Below are 20,765 nucleotides of genomic sequence, written 5' to 3' on the forward strand. Positions count from 1 at the left end.
TGTAATAGAGACGACTATTCCTTATTTACTGCTTTTAGGAAGATTTTTTAAAATGTGATATTCTATGTTATTATTTGAAACAATCTCAGCTTGAGTACACCAGAGGGGGGTATTGTTGAAACTTAGAGTGAGTGAGTGAGTGAGAGAGAGAGAGAGTTACTTTGCCTAAGCTTCTTCTGTGTCACAAGATTGGTATTAAAGTCAGCTGCCCCAATTCAGTAGGAAATATCTGCTGACACACTTAGTGAAAACTCACACCATAACGCTCAACCAGTCCCCGCTAGATTCCCTGACTCACCTGAGGCAGATGCACATCCAAAACTACTAGCTGTATGCAACAATAAACAACTGGAGCTATACCAGGACTAATTGAAAATATATATAGGGCTCTGAGAAAGGAGATTGTCTACTGTTTCTAATAGTATAGCTTAAATACTTAAAACTTTAGTTGTACAAAAAAGTTGTACAGAAAAGAACAACAGTTCACTACCTCACAGAGTTGTAAACAAATAAAGATGTATTACATCCATGGTGGTGGTGGTAGTGTGTGCCTTCAGGTCATTTCCTACTTAAGGCGACCCTAAGGCAACTCTATCATGTGTTTTTCTTGGCAGGATTTGTTTAGAGGAAGTTTCTCATTGCCTTCCCCCTGAGGCTGGGCGCACGTGATTTGCGCAAGGTCACCCAGTGGGTGATGGTATAAGTAATATGGCCATATTGTATTCAGTGTTTTGCATCCCTTTTCCAACTCATACAAAATAACATTGGCTTTATGCACAGTGATATTCAGAACCACCAAGATTAGGTTTTTGAACATACAGTACAATAAATTCAACTTTCCATTACCATACATCATGTATTAGTCAATGTACCATCTACAGGTAAAGGTTAACAGAACAGTGTTAGCTTCCAGATTTAACTAATTTCTCATATAGACTACTCCAGGATCAAAGTCCATGACCAGCACCCAACAATGGTGTTTTGCTGGCAGAACAGCAAGACTGCATATTTGAACACCTAATCATCTGGGTGGTTCTGAATATCACTGTGCATATAGCCAATGTTATTTTGCATGAGTTGGAAGAGGGATGCAAAATACTCAAAACAATAAACCAGAGGAATGGCTGGGGTATAACCCACTCACCAACATGGATGCCAGCACTAGCTCTGGAGTGGGGAGCCTGGTTTTTAGGTGGCAAGGATGGTTGGCAGGGAAGATGAGTTCCACTGTGATTGCCAGTGAAAAGTGGGACTGCAGCCTCTAGAAATTAAATCTAAAAGGCTTTTAAGCAGGGAGTGGGGAAAATAATGAACACATTTCTTTGGTTTCTTATCCTTAAGAATCTTGTTGTGTGTCTTCACGCCCTGGTGGTGCAGTGGTTATAATGCCTGTACTGCAGCCACTCACTCACAAACCATTCAATCCCAGCCAGGGGCTCAGGGGCAACTCAGGCTGGCATCCTTCCAAGGTTGCTAAAATGAATATCCAGCTTCATTGGGGCAATTAGCTTACAGTTGTAAACTGCTTAGAGACTGCTCAGTGTAGTATGAAGCAGTATATAAATGAAGCTGCTATTGCTATTGAGCTCATTTCTGACTTATGGTAGCCCTAAGGTGAACCTTATCACATTTTCTTGACAAACTTTGTTCTGAGGGGGATTGGCTTTTCCTCCCTCTGAGGATGACATGCCCCAGGTCAAGGATTCCATGTATGAGTGGGGATTCAAACCCTGATCCCCAGAGTCAAGGTCCAAAGCTCAAATCATTACACCATGCTGGCTCTCTAAGCATCAACTACGTATAACTAAAAATATAAAACTATTTAAATAATTCATTATAACTTATTATTCTAGATGGTTGTTATAACTATGTGTACTTATTCTCTTTTTTGCCTCAATTTGAAATGGGAATTGTTGGTATCATATTTCCTGAAGGGCTAATACTGGCAAGAAAAATATTATAAATTTAGAACTCATGATTTAAGATAAGGAACCACATATTTTGAATGAATCTACATAGGTACACAGCCACTGCAACTGAACATAAGAAAAAGTTACAATCCTAGGTGCACAAATGTAAGAGTAACTCCCTCTGAATGCAATGGGACTTATGACTGGGGAAATGGGCTGCTAGTGCAACAGCTAAAATAAACTGGCAGTGTGTTTTCCCTAGTAAACACAGCAAAGCATTGCTAAAAATTCTAATCATACCATTAAAAACAAATACTAACATCTGTTAGAACTATGTAACTTTCAACAGATTCACTCCAAAAGTCTAAGATAAATGATACCAAAAAAGTTAAAGGAAACATGATATAAGCAATATTCAAACTGACTTTGCTTATAATAAAATTATACATCTCGGCATATTGAAAAAGAAGCAAAATTTTGCTTTCTCTCATAAGTTATTAGAAGTCTTTTCAATTTATTAACACCAGATGCAATAACACAATGCTAAAAAATAAACATGCACTAGATATACAACAGATTTATATTTTCAGAAAACCTGGTCATTACAATTAGTGAATGCACAACATCTTTTTTACACCTTTAAGTGCATTGCTATTTGAAACAGGTAAAGGGGATGAATATTGAACTCACTGCTGTTCAGCACCAATTTGACAGACCTTTAACATTGTTGTATATTAAAAACATTTACCAGTATCACTAAAGTTTACCATTTTGTTCCATTTCAAGATGCAAACTGATTTTTATTTACAATAATTTGTAGTCAGTAAAATGCATTTAAAAATCTATATTCATAAAAGTATTGCAGAAATTTATAGCCTTTACTTTTTAAAATGTACATACAAGGAAGTCCTGTGTAAAAGGTTCACTGAAGAACTGAACCAATAGTAAGAGCAAAGTTTATTAAACTTTGCAAAATACCATTTGAAGGCAGCTCACATTTCAACATTCAAAAATCCTTAACTGCTGCTTGCTTACGAAAACTAAAGTTCCAGTAATAAAGGTGAAAATGTAAACCAACATGCTACTGAGATCAATAGGAAAATGTAGTTTCCACAGGCATAGCATTTCAGTAATGAGTCTATAGAAAACAGAATGTAGTGATATAACAAACAGTCACTCAAAAGAGTGGTCTTGAACAGACCTACAGTTATCATAGTTATTTAGCAGCCAACATTCTTCCAGTTCAGCTTTCTACAATATGAAACAGAACTATCAAATTTAAAACCTTACACTTGTTAAAATTCAGATTTATTTTGGCATCAAAAGATGCATAAAAATGTCACATAACACTGACCTTTAGCAATCTAGAGAGCCAATAAACCCACCAATTGTACATAACTGCTTAAATCTCAGTTCTGAAATAAGTAGGTACCCAAAATAAGAAAAATAGAAAAAAGTAAAAACGAACATTAAAAAAAATATTGCACAGCCACATTACCTAGAAAGTAAAGTTGATGTTAAAAAAGCTCTTCACATGGATGATATAAATTATCTTCCATATAAAAAAGTACAGTATAAATATCTCTTAAAATATAGCGGCAGCTACAGTTTTAATATCACACATAATTTGATTCATCTGTTAATGAGGTAATAGCCAGGTCAGTTACAATGTTTTTTATTCCTACTGGAAATATTTTAGGGCAGCAACCAGAAAAAACTTTTCTAAAAATATGTCTGAATCCAGAACAGCAATGTGTGCAGCTCTTCCAATGAGAGAATCAGCTGTGTTTGGCAATGCACAATGTACATTATAACGAACCAAACTGCATTCCTTGTTTTGAAGAACAGGAAGAAGCAGATTCTGGATCATTTCGGCATATATTGGTCCTGCAAATTAAAAAGGAAGATGGTATTATTGGTTTTATTAAAACCTTTATATACAACAGCCCTTAGTGGAGCTAAAAAACAAATTGTGATTTCAAAATACTGGACTAAGTTTAATTGCTACTCTCAGAGTAATCCCACCTGCTTATGCGCTACTGTGTACTTCCCACATAGGCCTATCAGATGCCTGTAGCAGGTCCACAACCATGACATGAGCACAGCATCCTCCTGCTCATAGTCCCTAGCAATTGGTATTCAGAGATATACTCCTGTTACTGGAAGATATATATAATCATCCTGAGAAGTAGACATGAATGTGTCTAACTCTTTCCTGGTCAATCAGATCCCATTAACATATATAAAAAGCTGAGAGTTCCCTCGCCACATGCAAAGCACTTCACCCTCACTTATATACTACTGCATTTGCCAGCTAGGGGCCCATTCTCCAAGTTTGGAGATCCTTCTGAAACTTTTGTGTATCTGCCTTTTAATCTAAATAATTTGAAGTTGTCATTAAATATGGCAATTTCACTACTTACACATAATTACAGATCATGTATGTACCCTACTGTTTATATTCTTGAGACAGACATGAGAACTACCTTGTCTAATCCTACTCTTTGTTACCTGTATTTTAATTAGTTAATCTATTAATAGGAGCATGCCTTGCCTTTATAACATGACTGCTACATTTTGGCATTCCTCTGAGCCTTATCCCAAGTTCATGTGAAGGGATCTGGCCCTATATATGAACATCTATGAAAAATCTTTGATGTCTCAAAATATAACTAATCTGAAATAAAGATGTTACATAAAAGCACACCCAGGACAAAGAAGACTGATATGAACAAGAGGCTACAAGTTGGGGAGGATTAGGAAAAGAGAAACAAGGGGTGTGAGCATAATTTATGGTGAGTAGTTTGACTCAGTATATGAAGTATATTTTGGGAATCACTCTTATATAGCACAAGGGTTAGTTACCACTAGCAGGTAAAGATACAGCCTTCTGCTTAACTCTAGGTCTCCAATTCCAACCATAACAATGACCAAATATGTTTAACTGGAAGCAATCTATCTGCCAAAGCCAATGCATTTTTAAGCTTAAATCAGAGCATCATGGGATCTGTAAGTAAGCCCTTAATGTTTTGTTGACAATGCAGCCTCCTTTCCTTTAGAGAAAAGATACATGCAAAATTCTCCTTGGGGCGAAACAGACCACTCCAAAGCAGCGGCTTGAAGCTGCCCCTGAGATAGCTGGGTTGGGGCCATGGCAATTGCACACCTCGACCCCAATCCAGCTTTTTGCCAGCCCAAAAAGAAGCGGCAAATGCTGTTCCTTTTTGAGTTGGCAAAAACCAGTCTTTTCCCTCCCCACCATGGCTTTACAGTGCTCCTGTGGTGAGCAGTGTTTTAAATGCTGTGCTGCCAGAGTGCCATGAAGTTGGCCCATGTGTGGCCAGCGTGGCGGCTTCTGGTTGTCGTCGTGCATATGCCACACCCCAAACCGCCGGGAAGCCGGCATTTTGAGCCGGTCTGTACCAGCCCTTTGTCCAGTTTAATAGGTTTGAAGGGATAATGGTGTAGTTTGAACTAAATGTACTTTTACAGTATTGATCAATGTATGTCTTCCATTTTGTTTATTTGGTTAAAGAATGATCTCTAGTATGATAACACCTAGGCTAGGTAATAATCTTCAAGTGTCAACTCATGCTAAACCAATGTTTTTACATTAATATTTTGTATGCATAAACCATTCTAGGATCCAATGAAGAATGGCATAATTCAAATGAAATCTTTCTCCCCAAGATATCTCTAATACTGCCCAAGGGATAAATACTGTTTCACACATGTCTACATGTTGGCTATTACCTGTCTGTTTGTCCTTCAAAGCTGTTTTACACATCTCAATGCGAGCAGAATGATAAGGGACATAACGATCTTGCAGAGATCCAACTAATACTATATTTTTGAAATATTCAAGACCTGTGAAAGACAATAATGATAACGATAAAACATGCTGTATTTAAAAATATTTAGCACAGATTTTACAAAAAAATATTTGCTTTTTTTGGCTGATCAATAACAGTAATAAGTAGAATAATAAGAAACATGTCAACAAAGATGTGGTCATTTGAAAATTTAGACATCTATTATTATTGAAGTGAACTGGTTTCATGATAGGAGCTACTAAAATCTGCATGGATTTCCTAAAAAAGAATGTCATATTATTACAGGCAGAATTAGGCATCTTTGAGGAATCAATAAGAATGAACAAACCAAATCTATTAGAGACTTGGGCTGGAATCTATCCCTTCTTCTTACAGCTGAGGAGGGGATGGGGATATGACCTTATTGGGGTGGTGTTCCAAAGAGCCCCTTGGCATTGGAACACCTAGTCCTGTGATGGCAAACCTATGGTACGCCTGCCACAGGTGGCATGTGATGCCATTTCGCCCAGCATGGGCCAGCGAGGAAGAGGAACACGTACAAGCCTGCCTGTTCCTCCTCCTCCCTGGTATTTCCCAGCCTCTATCTATTTCTCTGAGACAGTTGGAAGCCAGAAAATGGTGCTGGGGAGAAGGAGCCACAGGTGCACACCTCTGGCTCCTCCTCCTAGCCTTCAGATGCCTCTCCAAGATAGCTGGAGGCTATGAAAAGGGTAGGGAGGAGGAGGAGGGACCAGCATACCCCAGTTGCTCCTCCCCAGAGACCTTTCCTGCCAGGGACAGCTGGGGGTCAGGAAAGGTCTGGGAAGAGGAGGACCAGGCACATGCTCACTCCTCCTCCTCTCCATGGACCTTTCCTGACCCCCAGCTGTCTCTGAGCGATAACTGGAGGCTGAGGGAAGGGTAGGAGGAAAAGGAGGAGCAACCATTGCCTCCCTTCCCAGACCTTCTCTGGCTTCTAGCTGACTCAGAGACGGCTGGAGGCTGGGGAAAGGGCGGGGGTAGAAGTCCCGCCCTAGAAGCCCTGCCTCTGGAGGGCAGAAGCCCCACCTCCAGCATGCAGCCCCCAAAAGGTTCACCATCACTGAACAGTCAAAGTAGGAGCTGAAATATCAGCTGTGAAAACACCCAACATTGCTGTCTCTTTAAAAATAATCAAATTTCCAGACTATAAAACACAATCATATGAAAGGCTCCTCTGAAAGTTGGGTTTATCTGGCAACAAGAAGCTTCAAACAGGAAATATTATCCTAAATATATAATACTAATAAAATCTAATACAGTGGACCCTTGTTATATGCTGGGGTTTGGTTCTAAGATTACCCGTGGATCACGAAATCCGTGGATACTCAAGTCCCATTAATTATAATGACATAGCAAAATGATGTCTCTTATATAAAATAGAAAATCAAGGTTTGATATTTGAAATGTATACTTTTGTTGAACATTTTCAAACTGTGGATGCTTGAATCTGTGTATAAAAAGCTCATGGATTAGAAGGGCTGCCTGTATGTGCAAAGTTCAGGAAAGATAAAGCCAAAATAATTAAAGGAACAAGGGCAGCCATTTTGTGGAAGAACAATAATATCAGGTTCCTTGAAGCTATAGCGTAGCAAAATCTGGGATACAAGAAGGGAGTAAGGCATTTTCATAATATTAAGGTCCTTTGCATAATTGAAGGAAACACACAACATTTACTCTCTATACATATACAGCAGGAATTCCCCCCCCCCAAGATTATTTACCAGCTTGCTCCTCAATTAAATTTATTAGCTTTGTTTTATGACATACAAAGTTGACAGCTGCAGGTACAAATGAAATTCCTAATTTGTTTGCTTGACAGAGTGTGTTTTTTTCCTAATGTGATAGTCTTCATTTGCATATGTCCATGAACCCACACTCTGTTGCACATAATTAATCTGAAAGCATAACTTCCATTACACCATTAGAAGTTAAGACAATTACAGAAAGATGTAATCCTATTCCCACTGCACTTTGTTTGACAGTTCTGTAAGAAGTCTTGTTTTACTACTTCTGAGAATTTTAATGAAATGGTCCAAAATCAGCAACATGTTTTTGATACTCAAATCTTTAGCAATGAGTTCTTCTGTGATGCAACATAAACAGCTATTGTAAGTATATGAACTTCCTACACAAGTCTATTTGGCTTTGAATCAGTGCCATAGTTTAACTTTTTAAAAAATCAGTGTCCTCTATTGTCTAAGGAACAGCTGACTTTTGAAAACTCTTTAGAATAGCTGGCTTAAATTGAAATCACTGACTGCACTGGCACAGGATCAAAGCACCTTTATACACATGGAGTAACACATTGTTCCATGATAATAAGCTGGCATGAAAGACAAAGCATATGGTATGTAGAAGCAACAAAACAGTCTTAAATGTTGGCATAGCTTACCTGCCTTTCTACTAAGTTTGTACAAGAAGGTTTGGCGGGGATCTGAATGATCTCGACATGTCAGCTGCAGTAAAGACCCTGACTTCTTCCACTTCTGCATAAACCAGAGACCTATATTTTTATGTACAGCACATGTGAGTATATAGAACAGAATCACACAAATAATTACTGGTGTATGTTACATATACAATTGATTAATTCGCCCAAGGTAACTGATTCTCCCAATTTATGTTCACAATATGATCATGGTAACTGCCTTTGTATTTGCCTGCCTCATTTCTTATCTGATTTAAATGAATTAAAATTATGAGCATATGTATCAAATGAATAAATTTATCAAATGGAGAATCTTCACATAAGGCAAACTGTGTGCCCAGAAGAATTTAAATGTCTCCCTCTGCTCTCCTTGAATAGGCATCTGGTGATTAAATGTTTGAGCACAAGGGTATTTCATTGGGTGTGTGTGCTGTACTTCCATTTTTATTCTTAAGTATTAAAAATGCTTCCATACTGTTTAAATTAGCTGTGCTTTAACAGGATAGCTTTGGATAAGATAACTTTATCAGGAGGCTTTTAGCTGTACTTCATTTCTTAATTAAGCTGTCCTTAATGCTATAAACTGCCTTGGGTCTATGTTTGGAGAAAGACTAGATATAAACAAGATTAAAAAATAAATAAAATATCCCCAAACAAAACCAGTCTGTATCACACTACACTTTCAACCTTCATATTCCAGGCATTTAAATAAATATTATGACCTTCCTTATCCTTAAAGTCACTAATATTAAGTAAAAGAGAAAAGAATGCCAATTGTTCTGAGCTGTTCCCATTAACACTTGGTATCAGCATACAGGGCACTTAAAACAGTTGAAGTCAGTTTGTGTTTCAGGTTCTGTTCTAAATTGAAGCCAGGCTGATTTGCAAGAGACAGAGTCTACTCGGTGGTCACTTTGGAGTCCTAGAGTGCCATTCCACGGGATGTCAGGTTAGGTCTCTCAATTACGATCATCCAGAAGCAGAATAAAATTAGTTTTATTCTGCTAAACTATGTACAAATAATCATTGGCATTAATATTTATATTCTTGCTCTTGGTCACTTAATGTATGTTTTTGTATTGGCTTTTACCCCTTATATTAAAGCAGTTCACATGCTGATATTAGTGTACAAAACCAACTCATTTTGAGGGGGACACTTTGGGAACATCAGATGAAAAATGGTATAGAAATTTCATCAACATATGTATGTTTATGTGTGCACACACAATTCTTGGATTTGAACATTTTGTTCTTTCATCTAGTTCACCAATGAATATTCCATTTTGTTGAGCATGAATATAGCTTGTATATTTTTTAAAGCTTCTCAAAATCTTTGACATTTTTTTAAAAAGTGAGTGGACTATGTAGTATTGAAAAAACGCAGTGTAGATACCCAGTCTTCATCTATCAGAGAAATGGATATATCTCTTTCTTCTTTAAAAAGTCTGAATGAGCACAATCCTTCTTTAGAATGGAAGTAGACTATGAATACCTTCAATTATATCACTCTGCAACTGTGCAAATGAAGAATCTTCAACTACAGGTGCTGGACTGTCTGGCTCAAGATAACTTTTCATTTAGAGAGGGATACTTTTTAACAAGCACATCAGAGTACTTGTTTGTTCATCCTATCCTCTAAAATTAATTCTTTAGACATTAAAGAACTCAATTTAAGAGCTTTAGTTTCTGTACACATTCATGTCTATAGCTACTAAGATTCGTTGTATTACACCTCCTATGTCAACTTCTGACTTGCAGACTCTGTTCATCCTTAAGAAGTCTACGAATTGCAGCCAATTACAGAACAGTGATTCAAGAAGGAAGACATAAAGTTCTGGACGTCAAGTCCAGAAATTTGTTTTCAGTGCCAGAACTGGAGCTTGGACCCAAAACTTTACATATACAATTCTGTTTCCCATTGAGTTTAGAAGCCTAATTTAGGAGGAAAACAAAGTTGCTGTTGTTAAACCACTGAGCTGGAAATCCTGTATTCAAAACACTGAGAAATCTACTGGGAGATCCACTGGGATACCCTTCTAGAGATCATTAATCAAAGTTCAGCACCAAAGTAGTAAACAGATGAAATTTAAAACTTACTGAAAAATTATCTGATCAATTGTCTTGTTAATTCTTATCATCCACATATGTGTGGAAGCTCTAGTGAACATGGGTTTCTTCATTCATTTTCATAACAGACAGGAAACTCCACACAAATATTGCTTCAACTTTCAAAATGAATACCAAAACTATTTTTTTTTTACCTGTATTAACAAGAGCGCTGCTGTTGTAGAGTGTACCAAGGTGTGGTCCAGACAGGGACAGGAAGGTGTAAAGTTTGTTGAGGTAAAATTTAAACCTGGGCCTTGTGAGCACCGAACGGATTATTAAGTTACCCAATGAATGCCCAATAAAACTGAACAAAACAGAAAAAAAAGGAGTATGACCTTTTGGAAAAATGTTTTTTAAAGAAATCTGCAAATGAAAACAGTTACATTATCTTAACTTTACTATGTAGAAAAAGCAATGCATCTTATGCATTCCCTGCATAGAAATGATAACACAGAGAACAGTATAGCGTGGGCCTGCACAACATATGGAACAGGGGCTGCATGCGCCCCACCAAAGGATTTTGGGTGGCCCATAAGGATGTGGAATGATTTCAAGGCTTGCCCATTGCTCAGCCTTCTCCTGAGGAGAAGGCCAGGCAGCAGAGGAGGAGGCTGGGCAAATGCTTGCCCAACAAGGCTCCTCTGGTGCTTGACTTTCTCCTGAAGAGAAAGCCAAGTGGAGAATGAGGCTGAGTGAACACTTGCAATGCTCCTCTGCTGCTCAGCTTTCTCTTGATGAGGCAGACGAGGAGGAGGACAGAATCAATATTAATAATATTAATTATTATTCATTAATAATATTATTAATTAAGTAACCAATTAATATTTAATTAAAACCTATCTGCAGCCCAAAGAAATTAACCTATTTTTATTTTGGCCCCTTCCTACTGCCAAGTTATGCACATCTGGTATAGCGCAATCTTCAAAATGCTTAAGATGATTACCAACAACTTGCATTTGTGTGCACAACATCTGAAGGAGGGCAGGACACCATGATTATTTGCCTCTCTCTATCCAACAGATAAAGAAACATGTCTCGATCACTGCTAATTTTAGAATCTCCCAGTTCCATTCATCTGGTATCTTTCCTCTACTTATGTTCTACAGCTTGACTTATATAGAAAAATAATATTTGCCTGCACTTGTAAGAATGTACAGAATCCAGTTAGCTTGACTGAGAAGCTGCTGGAACACCAAACTGAAAGAAAGACAACAGCCCATTTTTTCATTAGTATCTAGTGCTCAGAGAGATATACCACTCCTGAATATGGAACTTTTATCTAGCTATCTTTGTTTAAAGCCACTGAGAGACATGCTCCTGTTCAGTATACCAGCCAGACATATACTCTTATTAGTTCCTCTAGTGCAGGGGTAGGCAACCTTTTTGAGCCGGGGGCTGGGTTGCTGTCCCTCAGACAAAATAAATAATTAAATAATTTTTAAAATAAATAAACCAGGACAAATGTAGGACAAAAAATTTTCAAATGGAGGACACTTTTTTAAAAATGGAGGACACGCAAAAATTTTTTGCCGGTTTTTAAAAAAATGTTAATATAAATGCATGTTTCAGAGGCTTCTATAGACAATTGCCCCCCTTGCCCGCCTCCTCCTCATAGGCCAAAGGCCCCACGCCTTCACGCGAGAGGCCAAAGGCTCCAGCGGCAATCGGCGTCAGGAGCGGGCTGGGGCCGGTCCCAAGGCCTTGCCGGGCCGCAGGTGGGCTACGCCTGCTCTAGTGAGTGGCCTGCAGCCTCTTCCAGCTGTGCTGGATCTGGCCTTTCCAGGGCACAAAAAGTAGCTGCAAAAAGTAGCTCCCTATTGTGCCCTGTAAAGGGTACGATAGTCTCAGCACTGCAGCTTTAAGGCGCTCCTTTGATGCTGCGTCGTGTGGATGCAGTGCCAGAAGAACACTGTGACGCCACGTGCTGTGTGGAGCAGTGTGTGGCTTTATGCCGCCCTGCAAGCAGGGTTAGGACATGCATCATGTGGACGCCACACCCCAACTCCGCCCCCAGATTGGCATTAATGGCCGGTGTGCACATCCCCTTAGTTCCCAGTCAGCCTTGTACTTTAAATTATTATGCTGTTTTTTTTTTTTTTTAAAAACACTCCATTTTGAAGATGTGGATCCAAGCCATTGGGTAAGTTGCTGGCAATTGAGCTTCTTAATCGGTAAAACAGACATGTTCACAATGCCCACATTGGACATTGGATACATTCTATTCCCTAGTCTATATCTAGTAGAAAAGATAGAATAGTACTTTTTTCTAAGTCTGTGCTCTAAAAAGAAAAGGCAAGATTATCGCTACAACCTGCAGTTTATATCCCCTTTCTGGAGAGAAGAAATAACACATATTAGAACAATTACCTGATTCTTGAAATTGTTAGATTGTAAATTTGAATATATTGTATTATTTCATCCAAGAGACGATCTGTCATTGAATCAAAATCAGCAAATGTATCGTTCTGTGGAGGAAAAAAGTTTGGTGTTCCTAAACAGAGTTGATTTCTGATAAACAAATAATTGGTGCCAGCAACATGGATAATAGCAATCAAAGTTGATAGTAGTAATTCCAGAAGTTTAGGGAATGAAGCAAGCTATTATTTGCACAGTGCAAGACAGTTTGCTTTAAATGCCCCCAAACAATTACTTCTTATAAGGCACAACTGTGTCATGTCTTCCATTTAAGATGGATAAGGCAGAGGTTTGTTTACAAGACACAGTTTTGTCTTCAATACTCAGCTGAAGTATCTTCTAAAAGTCTGGAATCTCTAACCTGTGCACCTTAGCTTCAAAGACTTATTCTAATCAGGGCTGAGGCCCTGCACCTATTGTTGATGCCAATACAACATCATTATTGATATGAAGATGGAGGTGATGGTGTCTCCACTCATGAACAGAGTGCTTTCTCATTAAATAAACACATCTACCGGTTTCTCTACATCAACAGCACGTACAGCTGGCCCTCAACATTATTTGCGTTTTTGATTAATATGTTCTCTCTAGGAATCTAAGTCCTCCAGAGCAATTCTGCTGGAAGTTGACCATAGAGTTGTTCTGAAGAAACTGTAAGTTCCTAGAGAAAACACTTGTCTAGGTATTTGTAGGTCCTCAAGCATAACTCTCTTGAACAACTTCTGGCAGATGTTGACCACAGAGCTGCACTGGAGGACCTGGAGACTCCTATAGAGGTGTTCTCTTGAGTAAAAAGAATAGTGTATTTTTATTTATGGTTTTTCCACATTCATGTGGATCCTTCACCCCTAATCCCAGCAAATGTGGAGGGACCACTCTATAGGGCTGCAGTCCTACCTGTAAGGTTAACTCTTTGACATACAACATGATTCATAACTAACAATTTATGTAATAATTTGGCAACAACTAGTCTACATGAAATGCTCAAAAATAAAGATATATTTAAAATCTTCCCAATACTTGTCAATACCTGATTTCTTTCAGACATCAGAAAATCTATACGACTTCCAGGAAGACCAAGTTCAATGTAAGTCCTTACTAATCTTAAGTCTGCACTATTACCTAAAATAAAGGAGACAAAGATCAAGTATAAGGAAAGCTTCTTCCAGAAAATATAACATGCTACAATATAATATATGTGCCTAACACGGCAGAAATCCTGAAGTATGTTACCTCACCATAAAAATAATATAACTACAAGAAAATATTGTTCTTTTTCCCCCAGTGCAGCATAATTAATTGGACAGAGCAATGTATTTTGGTAACACCTCTTCCATGCAATATATTTGGGACAAACCTCCTTTACGCTGAGCGCTAAAACATGTACAAACACTGTTTTGAATTCAGTGCATAACAGAGGGTCTGCATGCCCTCAAAATCTGTTCCAGGTGGTTGAGCAAACAAAAGTTTGGGATTCCAGTACTGTGGTGCTTTCTTCTTTCTTTTTAAAAAAAGTAATTTAAAAAACATTCTACTGAACACAATGGGAACCTAATGATGGGATTCACAATCACAATGGGATTCTTTTCAGCATGGCTTATCACAGTTCTCACATCTAAATCAAGAAACACTCCTTCCAGTTCTGAACCTACCCACACTGGTAACAAAAAGAGAGGCAAATCTGCACACATCCACACCCCATTTCTACCTAGAGGACATGGGGTATTTTGAATAAATGCAACAAAAAATTCAAAAGGGGGAGGACCACAACCCTCTAGGTGGGTGATGCTCCAATTTGGAGGGCATAGTGTACCATTGGAGACAGCAAAAATAGCCTTGTAGTCCATATAAAACTTATGGGCCACACTTTTCCTACACCTGATCTAAACTCGCAAATGTTTTCTAATCCATGATCAACTGCCAATAGCATACCATCTAAACCATGCACACAGACTACGAGATGTATTCCATCTTCTGTATTTTCCTCCTCTTCAGTACTGAAATAAGGTACTGAGGATGCCAGTTTGGGAATATCACTGTACATAAATCCAGGGAGCTGAAGATGCTTCAGTTCTTCTTTAGCCTGGAGGAATCTGAAACAAGATTTTATTTCACCCACTTGGCAAATGTTCAACAATTAATGAATAATGACATTTGATTTAGCTTTTATATGCATTTGTTTTAAATCATAGCCCATTCCATTCTATGACTATAAAGTCACTAGTATATGAGCTCAGCAGTTTATTTACAACCATCACTCTTCCCATTATAAATACATATATGTGGCAATGATTTCTCCAAGTAGCTTCCACAACATAGTTATAGCAGCTCCTTTTCTTTCATAAGAAAAATGTAAGAATTCCATTCTTCTATGCTGAAAAGACAGTTGTTATAACACATTCGTTATACTGTACGAAGTATGAACTATGCACAGTTGCACTGAAACAGATGAGTTCTCATGGCAGAAATGCCAAGTATTTCTGCCATGAGAACTCATCTGTTTCAGTGCAAGAATTGCCAAATTTTTGTCTGAGAGGTCAGGATAAGAGAACAGCCAACTTCTGTACTACAGGGAAATGTCTTAAATAAGTTCTGTCTGTATGAATTGACCAATTGTTCCTTGTACTCTTAATTTAGTCTATATGTTGTGAATTTGATTTTGCTGGGTCTCTGGATTGTAATAAAGAACTGTTGTTGTTGCCTTATGAAAATTGACACAGGAGAGTCCATTAGCTACAAACATTCTCAGTAGTGTTTTTCAGATATAATTTCAGTTCCAGATAAAAGCACCAAGCAACGTCACTCTGCCATGCTCAGCAGAAGACTGGAATGCTACCCTGTTTCATCTGCACAACCATCTTTTTTGTCTTGCATCCATAAATGCCACAGTACATCACTCACATTACACTATGTTCTGACAAGTATTTTGTTTCAAAACCACTCTTTGAGATTAAGGCCTGAAACAGATGGGCCAAAAGGACTGGGCCAGGATCACGCCAACCACGTGGCGATTGCACAGGCCTGCTTTCAAATCAGGCTGCCACTGCAGTCCTGAGCCCAGCTGCCGGCAGGAGCGAATTTAATTCACTCCATTTTGTGCTGGCATTTCCAGGTTGATGTGGTCTCCGCGTAGCTTCTAGTAACTTTCGGGGCATGCGTCATAGAAACACCACACCCCCTACGCAGCCCAAAGCCGGCACCTTTTGCCCATCTGTTTCGTGCCTTTGTTACTACTGAAAATTTAAGAATGAAGTAATACTCCATATTCCATATTACGTACCAATCAGAACACAACTAAAAATCAAAGCAAATACTCACAAACTTTTCTATGAACAAAAAACGTAAGCTGACATTCTTAGTCTTCACCTCTCTCTCCACTATAAGATTCTCAACTGTCTGTCTCAACAGTTCTGGATATCATAAGATCATCACTCACACATATCTATATAATTCAAAATAATTACTTCAAGATAACGTCTTCCTGCCACCCTGTCAGTTTTACATAAAGCTGAAAAAGCAAACAACTCCACAAATCAATGCTATCTTCCAGTATTCACCTCTTTTACTGGTGGGTATGAAGACAGTGCCTTGGTGATTATTTCTATTCTCTTCTATTAAAACAGGAGTTTGCAATGAATGCATTTGAAAGGATTCTTTAAAAAAAACCAATGACAACAAAAATCCAACAAAGTGTAACAGCTAGCGCTCTTAAGGGGAAAAACTGTGATAAAATAACTAGGATTTGTTCAGAGGTTTGACATTGCATTCCCCTGAGACTGAGAGTGTGTGACTTGCCTAAGTTTACCCAGTGGGTTTTATGTCTGAGGATTTTAAATATGTTGTTAGCCACCTTGAGGCTCATTATTTAAAGTTGAGATATAAATGAAAATTAACAACAACAACAACAGACCAGGGATGCGGAAAGGGAACATCCAGATGTTGTTGAACTGCAGCACCCATCAAACCCTTGCTGCTGTCTGTGGCTGATGAGAACTGGAACTTGCAACATTTAAAAACGACTTCCCACTCCTGGTCTATAAGTCTGTAATTTTATCAGCACCCCTTCTTTATCTACTGAAATGCAGGCTGCATTTTAACCCCGTCCCCATTGTTCACAGCCACAGCCCTAATGCACAAATATCAGAATTCCTGGCCACCTTAATGATGAATTCAGATGGAATTTCAGGTCTAAAAAAGTGAAGGGGGAAAAAAACCCAGCACCTCCTCCTCTTTGTAAATCTATTTTTCCTAAGAGTAATACTCAAAATAAAATGCAACATACAGGTTTTATATATTTCCCCTCTAAAATGATCTTTAAAATCAGTTGGTCTAAATTATATTACTTACGCTAGCTTTTGAGGTTTGGGAGTCCACTCATACCAAGGGACAGATGAAGTTGTACTGCAGGAGACACTGCTGGGTAGCTTGGGAATTGCATTATGTTTGTCCTTTGAAGACCATAACACACTGCAAGGATATCCTTTCAATGCAGAGGAAAAAGCCAAACTACTTGGAGTACAGAATGGAGAGATATCTGTGGCATTCCCAAAAAGTTCTCTGGTCATTCTTTCCGGTGTTAAAGAACTCTCATTTGTTAACCCAAAAGTTTCCTCAGAATCATTGGTAGCTCTATATTCATTAATATCATCTGCTTCCTCAAAATAACCATTTTCAACCATGTCTTGGTCTTGCTCCTCCTCCTCCTCCTCCCCTGTCGAAATAGAACAAATTGTTCCCTTTTGAGGGCTAACAGAATTACTATTGTCAGCAGCATAAATTTTGGAAATTTCTGTACTGCTTTGATAGCTAAAGTAGTTTTCTACAAGTCCTTGCTTCAACATATCTGTACTTCCTTCAGATGAGAGGATATTCATGCTTGTGGGATTTTCATTTTTTGCACTTGACAATTTATCAACTGGCTTTTTTTGCTCTAAAGAGTCAATAAAATCTCCTTCATTTGGTCTTTCCACACCACCTTCAGTGTAACTCGATACTGAACCTGAAACAACACATGACTCACCAAGATAAACAACTCCCGGTGGAGTTTCATTTGTTTTTCCTATAGTATTCAAGTCTCTCTCCAGTCTTTGGCTATCTTTACAAGCTGTGTCAATATTCAAGTGTGGTGTTTTATCTGTACATGTATCTTCATCTGAAAACAACTGTAAAGGACATTTTACATTTGAGGGCGAAGAAGGCAGAAATATAGTTTCATTGTCCAAGTCTTCTGAACATGCTACACAGTGGTGTGGCAAAACATTTGGTTCTTCATTGTCATCGCATTTTGCCAAGTCAATTGCTCCCAAGTCTAATACAGTTTTGCTGTCACTTAACTGGCATTCAGGTACAACAGATATCTTTGAGTTTTCATCAGGGGATAGATCATCATCAGAAGGGAGAGAATTTATCGATGTCAATGAGGACTGTATTTCACTAACAGCACTTGTACTTTCTGTACAGTGATTTTCTACCAGGTTTTTAATATTGCAATCTGGTTTTAACAAAAGCTGAGGAAGTAATCTCTCAATACTGCATGCACTTTGACCTTGAGGAGTTTCAAAAGCCACATCTGAACTTGGATGCATTGCGAAAGAACTTGGTTCACTTTCTACACCAGAATCTGAAAATCTAGAAGATGCATAGGTAATACTGACATCAGGCAACTTAAGTACATCACCACTTACAGCTGCAACAGCAGCTTCTTTTGTTGAGAGAGCAGACTGACTGGTTGTGACCTTTGTCAATGAATCTTTTATGAGACGGAAGTTTGTTTCTTGTACAACTTCCTTTTCAAGCAGTAGTTCCTCTTCTTCCGATTTAGGTCTCTTTTCAGATTCTGGTCTTTCAAACGTAGGCTTCTGCAAGTTCTCTCCATTTTCTCCAGTTCCTCCAGTTCCTGAAACTTCTATTTGTGAACCAATTCTAAGAAACACTTTCTCTCCTGCATTAATATTTTTACAGTATGGTTTGACTTCTATTCTGATAACTCCAGAAGTACCAGTACAATCTTCAACAGTAGTTCTAGTTGTCAAGCTGCTATCCCCATGAGTACCCCCAATGCCTGCTTGGGGGATATCAGATTTACCAAAAATGATTGCATTTGAACACTGAGGAACAACAGATATATGTTGGCTTTCCTCGCCCCCTTCCAGCTTTGTAGTAATTTGTTCAGTTCTAGACGGCAAACTTGTAAAATCTTTCTGACTGATTTGTCTCATTAAGTTTTTTGTATCACAAGGATGTCTACCCACAGTATAATCATATCCTTCCTTCTGGTAATCTGAAGGCATTCCTTCAAAGTATTTAGAGATGTCATCTTGTGCTGCACTTTTTAAACATTTGTAGCCTACCAGGACAACAGAGTCCTTAGAGTTTTGTTTTACCATTTTTTTGGGATTTTCTGGTTTCATTGTTTTCATCAATTTGGTAACTTTAACTTTGGATTTGTTCGCATCTTCATATTTCCCCTTAGCAGACTTTGTGAACTGCTTTTCACTTTCTGACTGCCAAGCATGGGAGACAACTGAAGATCTGTTTTTCAGCTCTGGGCTAGAAAAGCCAGCCATAGAAGTTTCTTCTGCATCTATTTTATCTGGTTTCTTGGAATCTGATTTTTGATGTGTTGTAGACCAGGGCACATCTGTCTCTTATATAAAATTAAAAAATAAACAAAAAACATATTAGAATAAAATAATATAATTGTTTATCATCAATAACATATTACATTTGAATTTTATGGATTTAAAATACAGATCAGAGAAAATGCTTTTTGTGACACTTAATTTATTTCTAAGGTTGCATCCACACTGTAGAAATAATCCAGTTTGGCACTACAGTGGAACCTCGCCATACGCGGGGGATCCGTTCCGGATCCTGCCGCATATGGCAATTTCCGCCTATGCTCGAGCCCCATTGTAAACAATGGGGTTCGTGCACGGCGGCGCGCGAGGCGCAACGGGTGCGTGTGCCCATTCAATTGAATGGGACGCGCTGCCCCTTCTGCCCCGTGCGTGCCGGCGGCTTTGAGCGCCTATGCTCAAAGCCGCCTATAAAAAGACCGCATATGTGGAGGATCCACTGTACTATAATTGTCATGGGTCAATGCTATGGAATTCTGGGAACTGTAGTTTTATGAGACATTTAGCCTTCTCTGTGCCACAGCTCTCGTGCCCCCCAAAAATGTAATTCCCAGAATTCTGTAGCATTGAGCCAAGGCAGTTAAAATGGTGTCAGACTGGATTATTTCTGCAGTGCAGATGCAACCTAAGAAAGAAATTCATATAATAATTCAGATCACTGCTCTACCTAGCATAGTTTTATCTCTCTATCAATCATTGTATTTATATCCTGCCTTTCTCTTGAATTGGAACTCAATGTCCACAATGACAGGGAGCAGCAATCCAGCATTTCAGATGGGAGTCTTTCCCAGAACTACCTGGAGATGCCAGGGGAAACCTGCATAGAAAGCACATACTCTACTTCTGAGCTACAGCTCTCCCTGGGTTTCTATTCAACAAAGACATAAAACATACAAAGACAAGAATATTTATTTGTATTTAAATAGTTTGAAAATTCAAGGGACAAATAGTGGGTGTTCATATGCAGAATGGGATTCGGGATGCATTCTGTCTACCTGCAATACCAGTTACTATATGGCAAGCTGCTTCTAAACCCAAGGAGAGGCTTCCATAACAAATTACAGCGAGAAAAATGAAAGTCAGACTCAGGACCGCTCCAGTGCATATGTCTTTTCAATCCTTGCCTTAATGATCTTGTAAGAATATTGCAAGAGTGAAATGTTTACTTATCTCTCCATGGCAAAATCCAGCAAGCCTTGATTTACCTTCAGTCACAGAATCTAGGTATCGATCTTCAAAGATTATAGGCAAGGAATTCAGATCTCCATCCAATTCACTGCATTCAGTTGGGAGAGGTGGGAGAGAACTGCAGAAGGAGGTGCTTTTTATTGCAGTACACATCTGAAGGTAGCTCTGGGCACTGAAAGATACCACCTTATCTTGAAATAGTTGTACAAAGTACAATGCACAA

General features: G+C 38.6%; 1 protein-coding gene across 5 annotated transcripts in view; it reads right to left on the reverse strand.

The window, feature by feature from the left end:
• Nucleotides 1-2,360: 2,360 nt before the first annotated feature.
• FAM135A (family with sequence similarity 135 member A) overlaps nt 2,361-20,765 on the reverse strand; it is a 76,581-nt gene continuing 58,176 nt past the window's right edge. For all 5 annotated transcript variants that reach the window (XM_042469607.1, XM_042469576.1, XM_042469601.1 and 2 more), the window contains 9 exons: nt 20,560-20,714; nt 17,064-19,362; nt 14,649-14,809; nt 13,747-13,838; nt 12,669-12,766; nt 10,454-10,605; nt 8,157-8,267; nt 5,664-5,777; nt 2,361-3,797 (listed from right to left, as the gene is read on the reverse strand). In XM_042469607.1, the coding sequence (XP_042325541.1) occupies nt 3,592-3,797; nt 5,664-5,777; nt 8,157-8,267; nt 10,454-10,605; nt 12,669-12,766; nt 13,747-13,838; nt 14,649-14,809; nt 17,064-19,362; nt 20,560-20,714 (3,388 nt within the window). In that variant the 3' untranslated portion in view covers nt 2,361-3,591. The remainder of the gene's footprint in view (nt 3,798-5,663; nt 5,778-8,156; nt 8,268-10,453; nt 10,606-12,668; nt 12,767-13,746; nt 13,839-14,648; nt 14,810-17,063; nt 19,363-20,559; nt 20,715-20,765) is intronic.

Source organism: Sceloporus undulatus, chromosome 1 (genome assembly GCF_019175285.1).
Source record: "Sceloporus undulatus isolate JIND9_A2432 ecotype Alabama chromosome 1, SceUnd_v1.1, whole genome shotgun sequence".
Lineage (NCBI taxonomy): Eukaryota > Metazoa > Chordata > Lepidosauria > Squamata > Phrynosomatidae > Sceloporus > Sceloporus undulatus.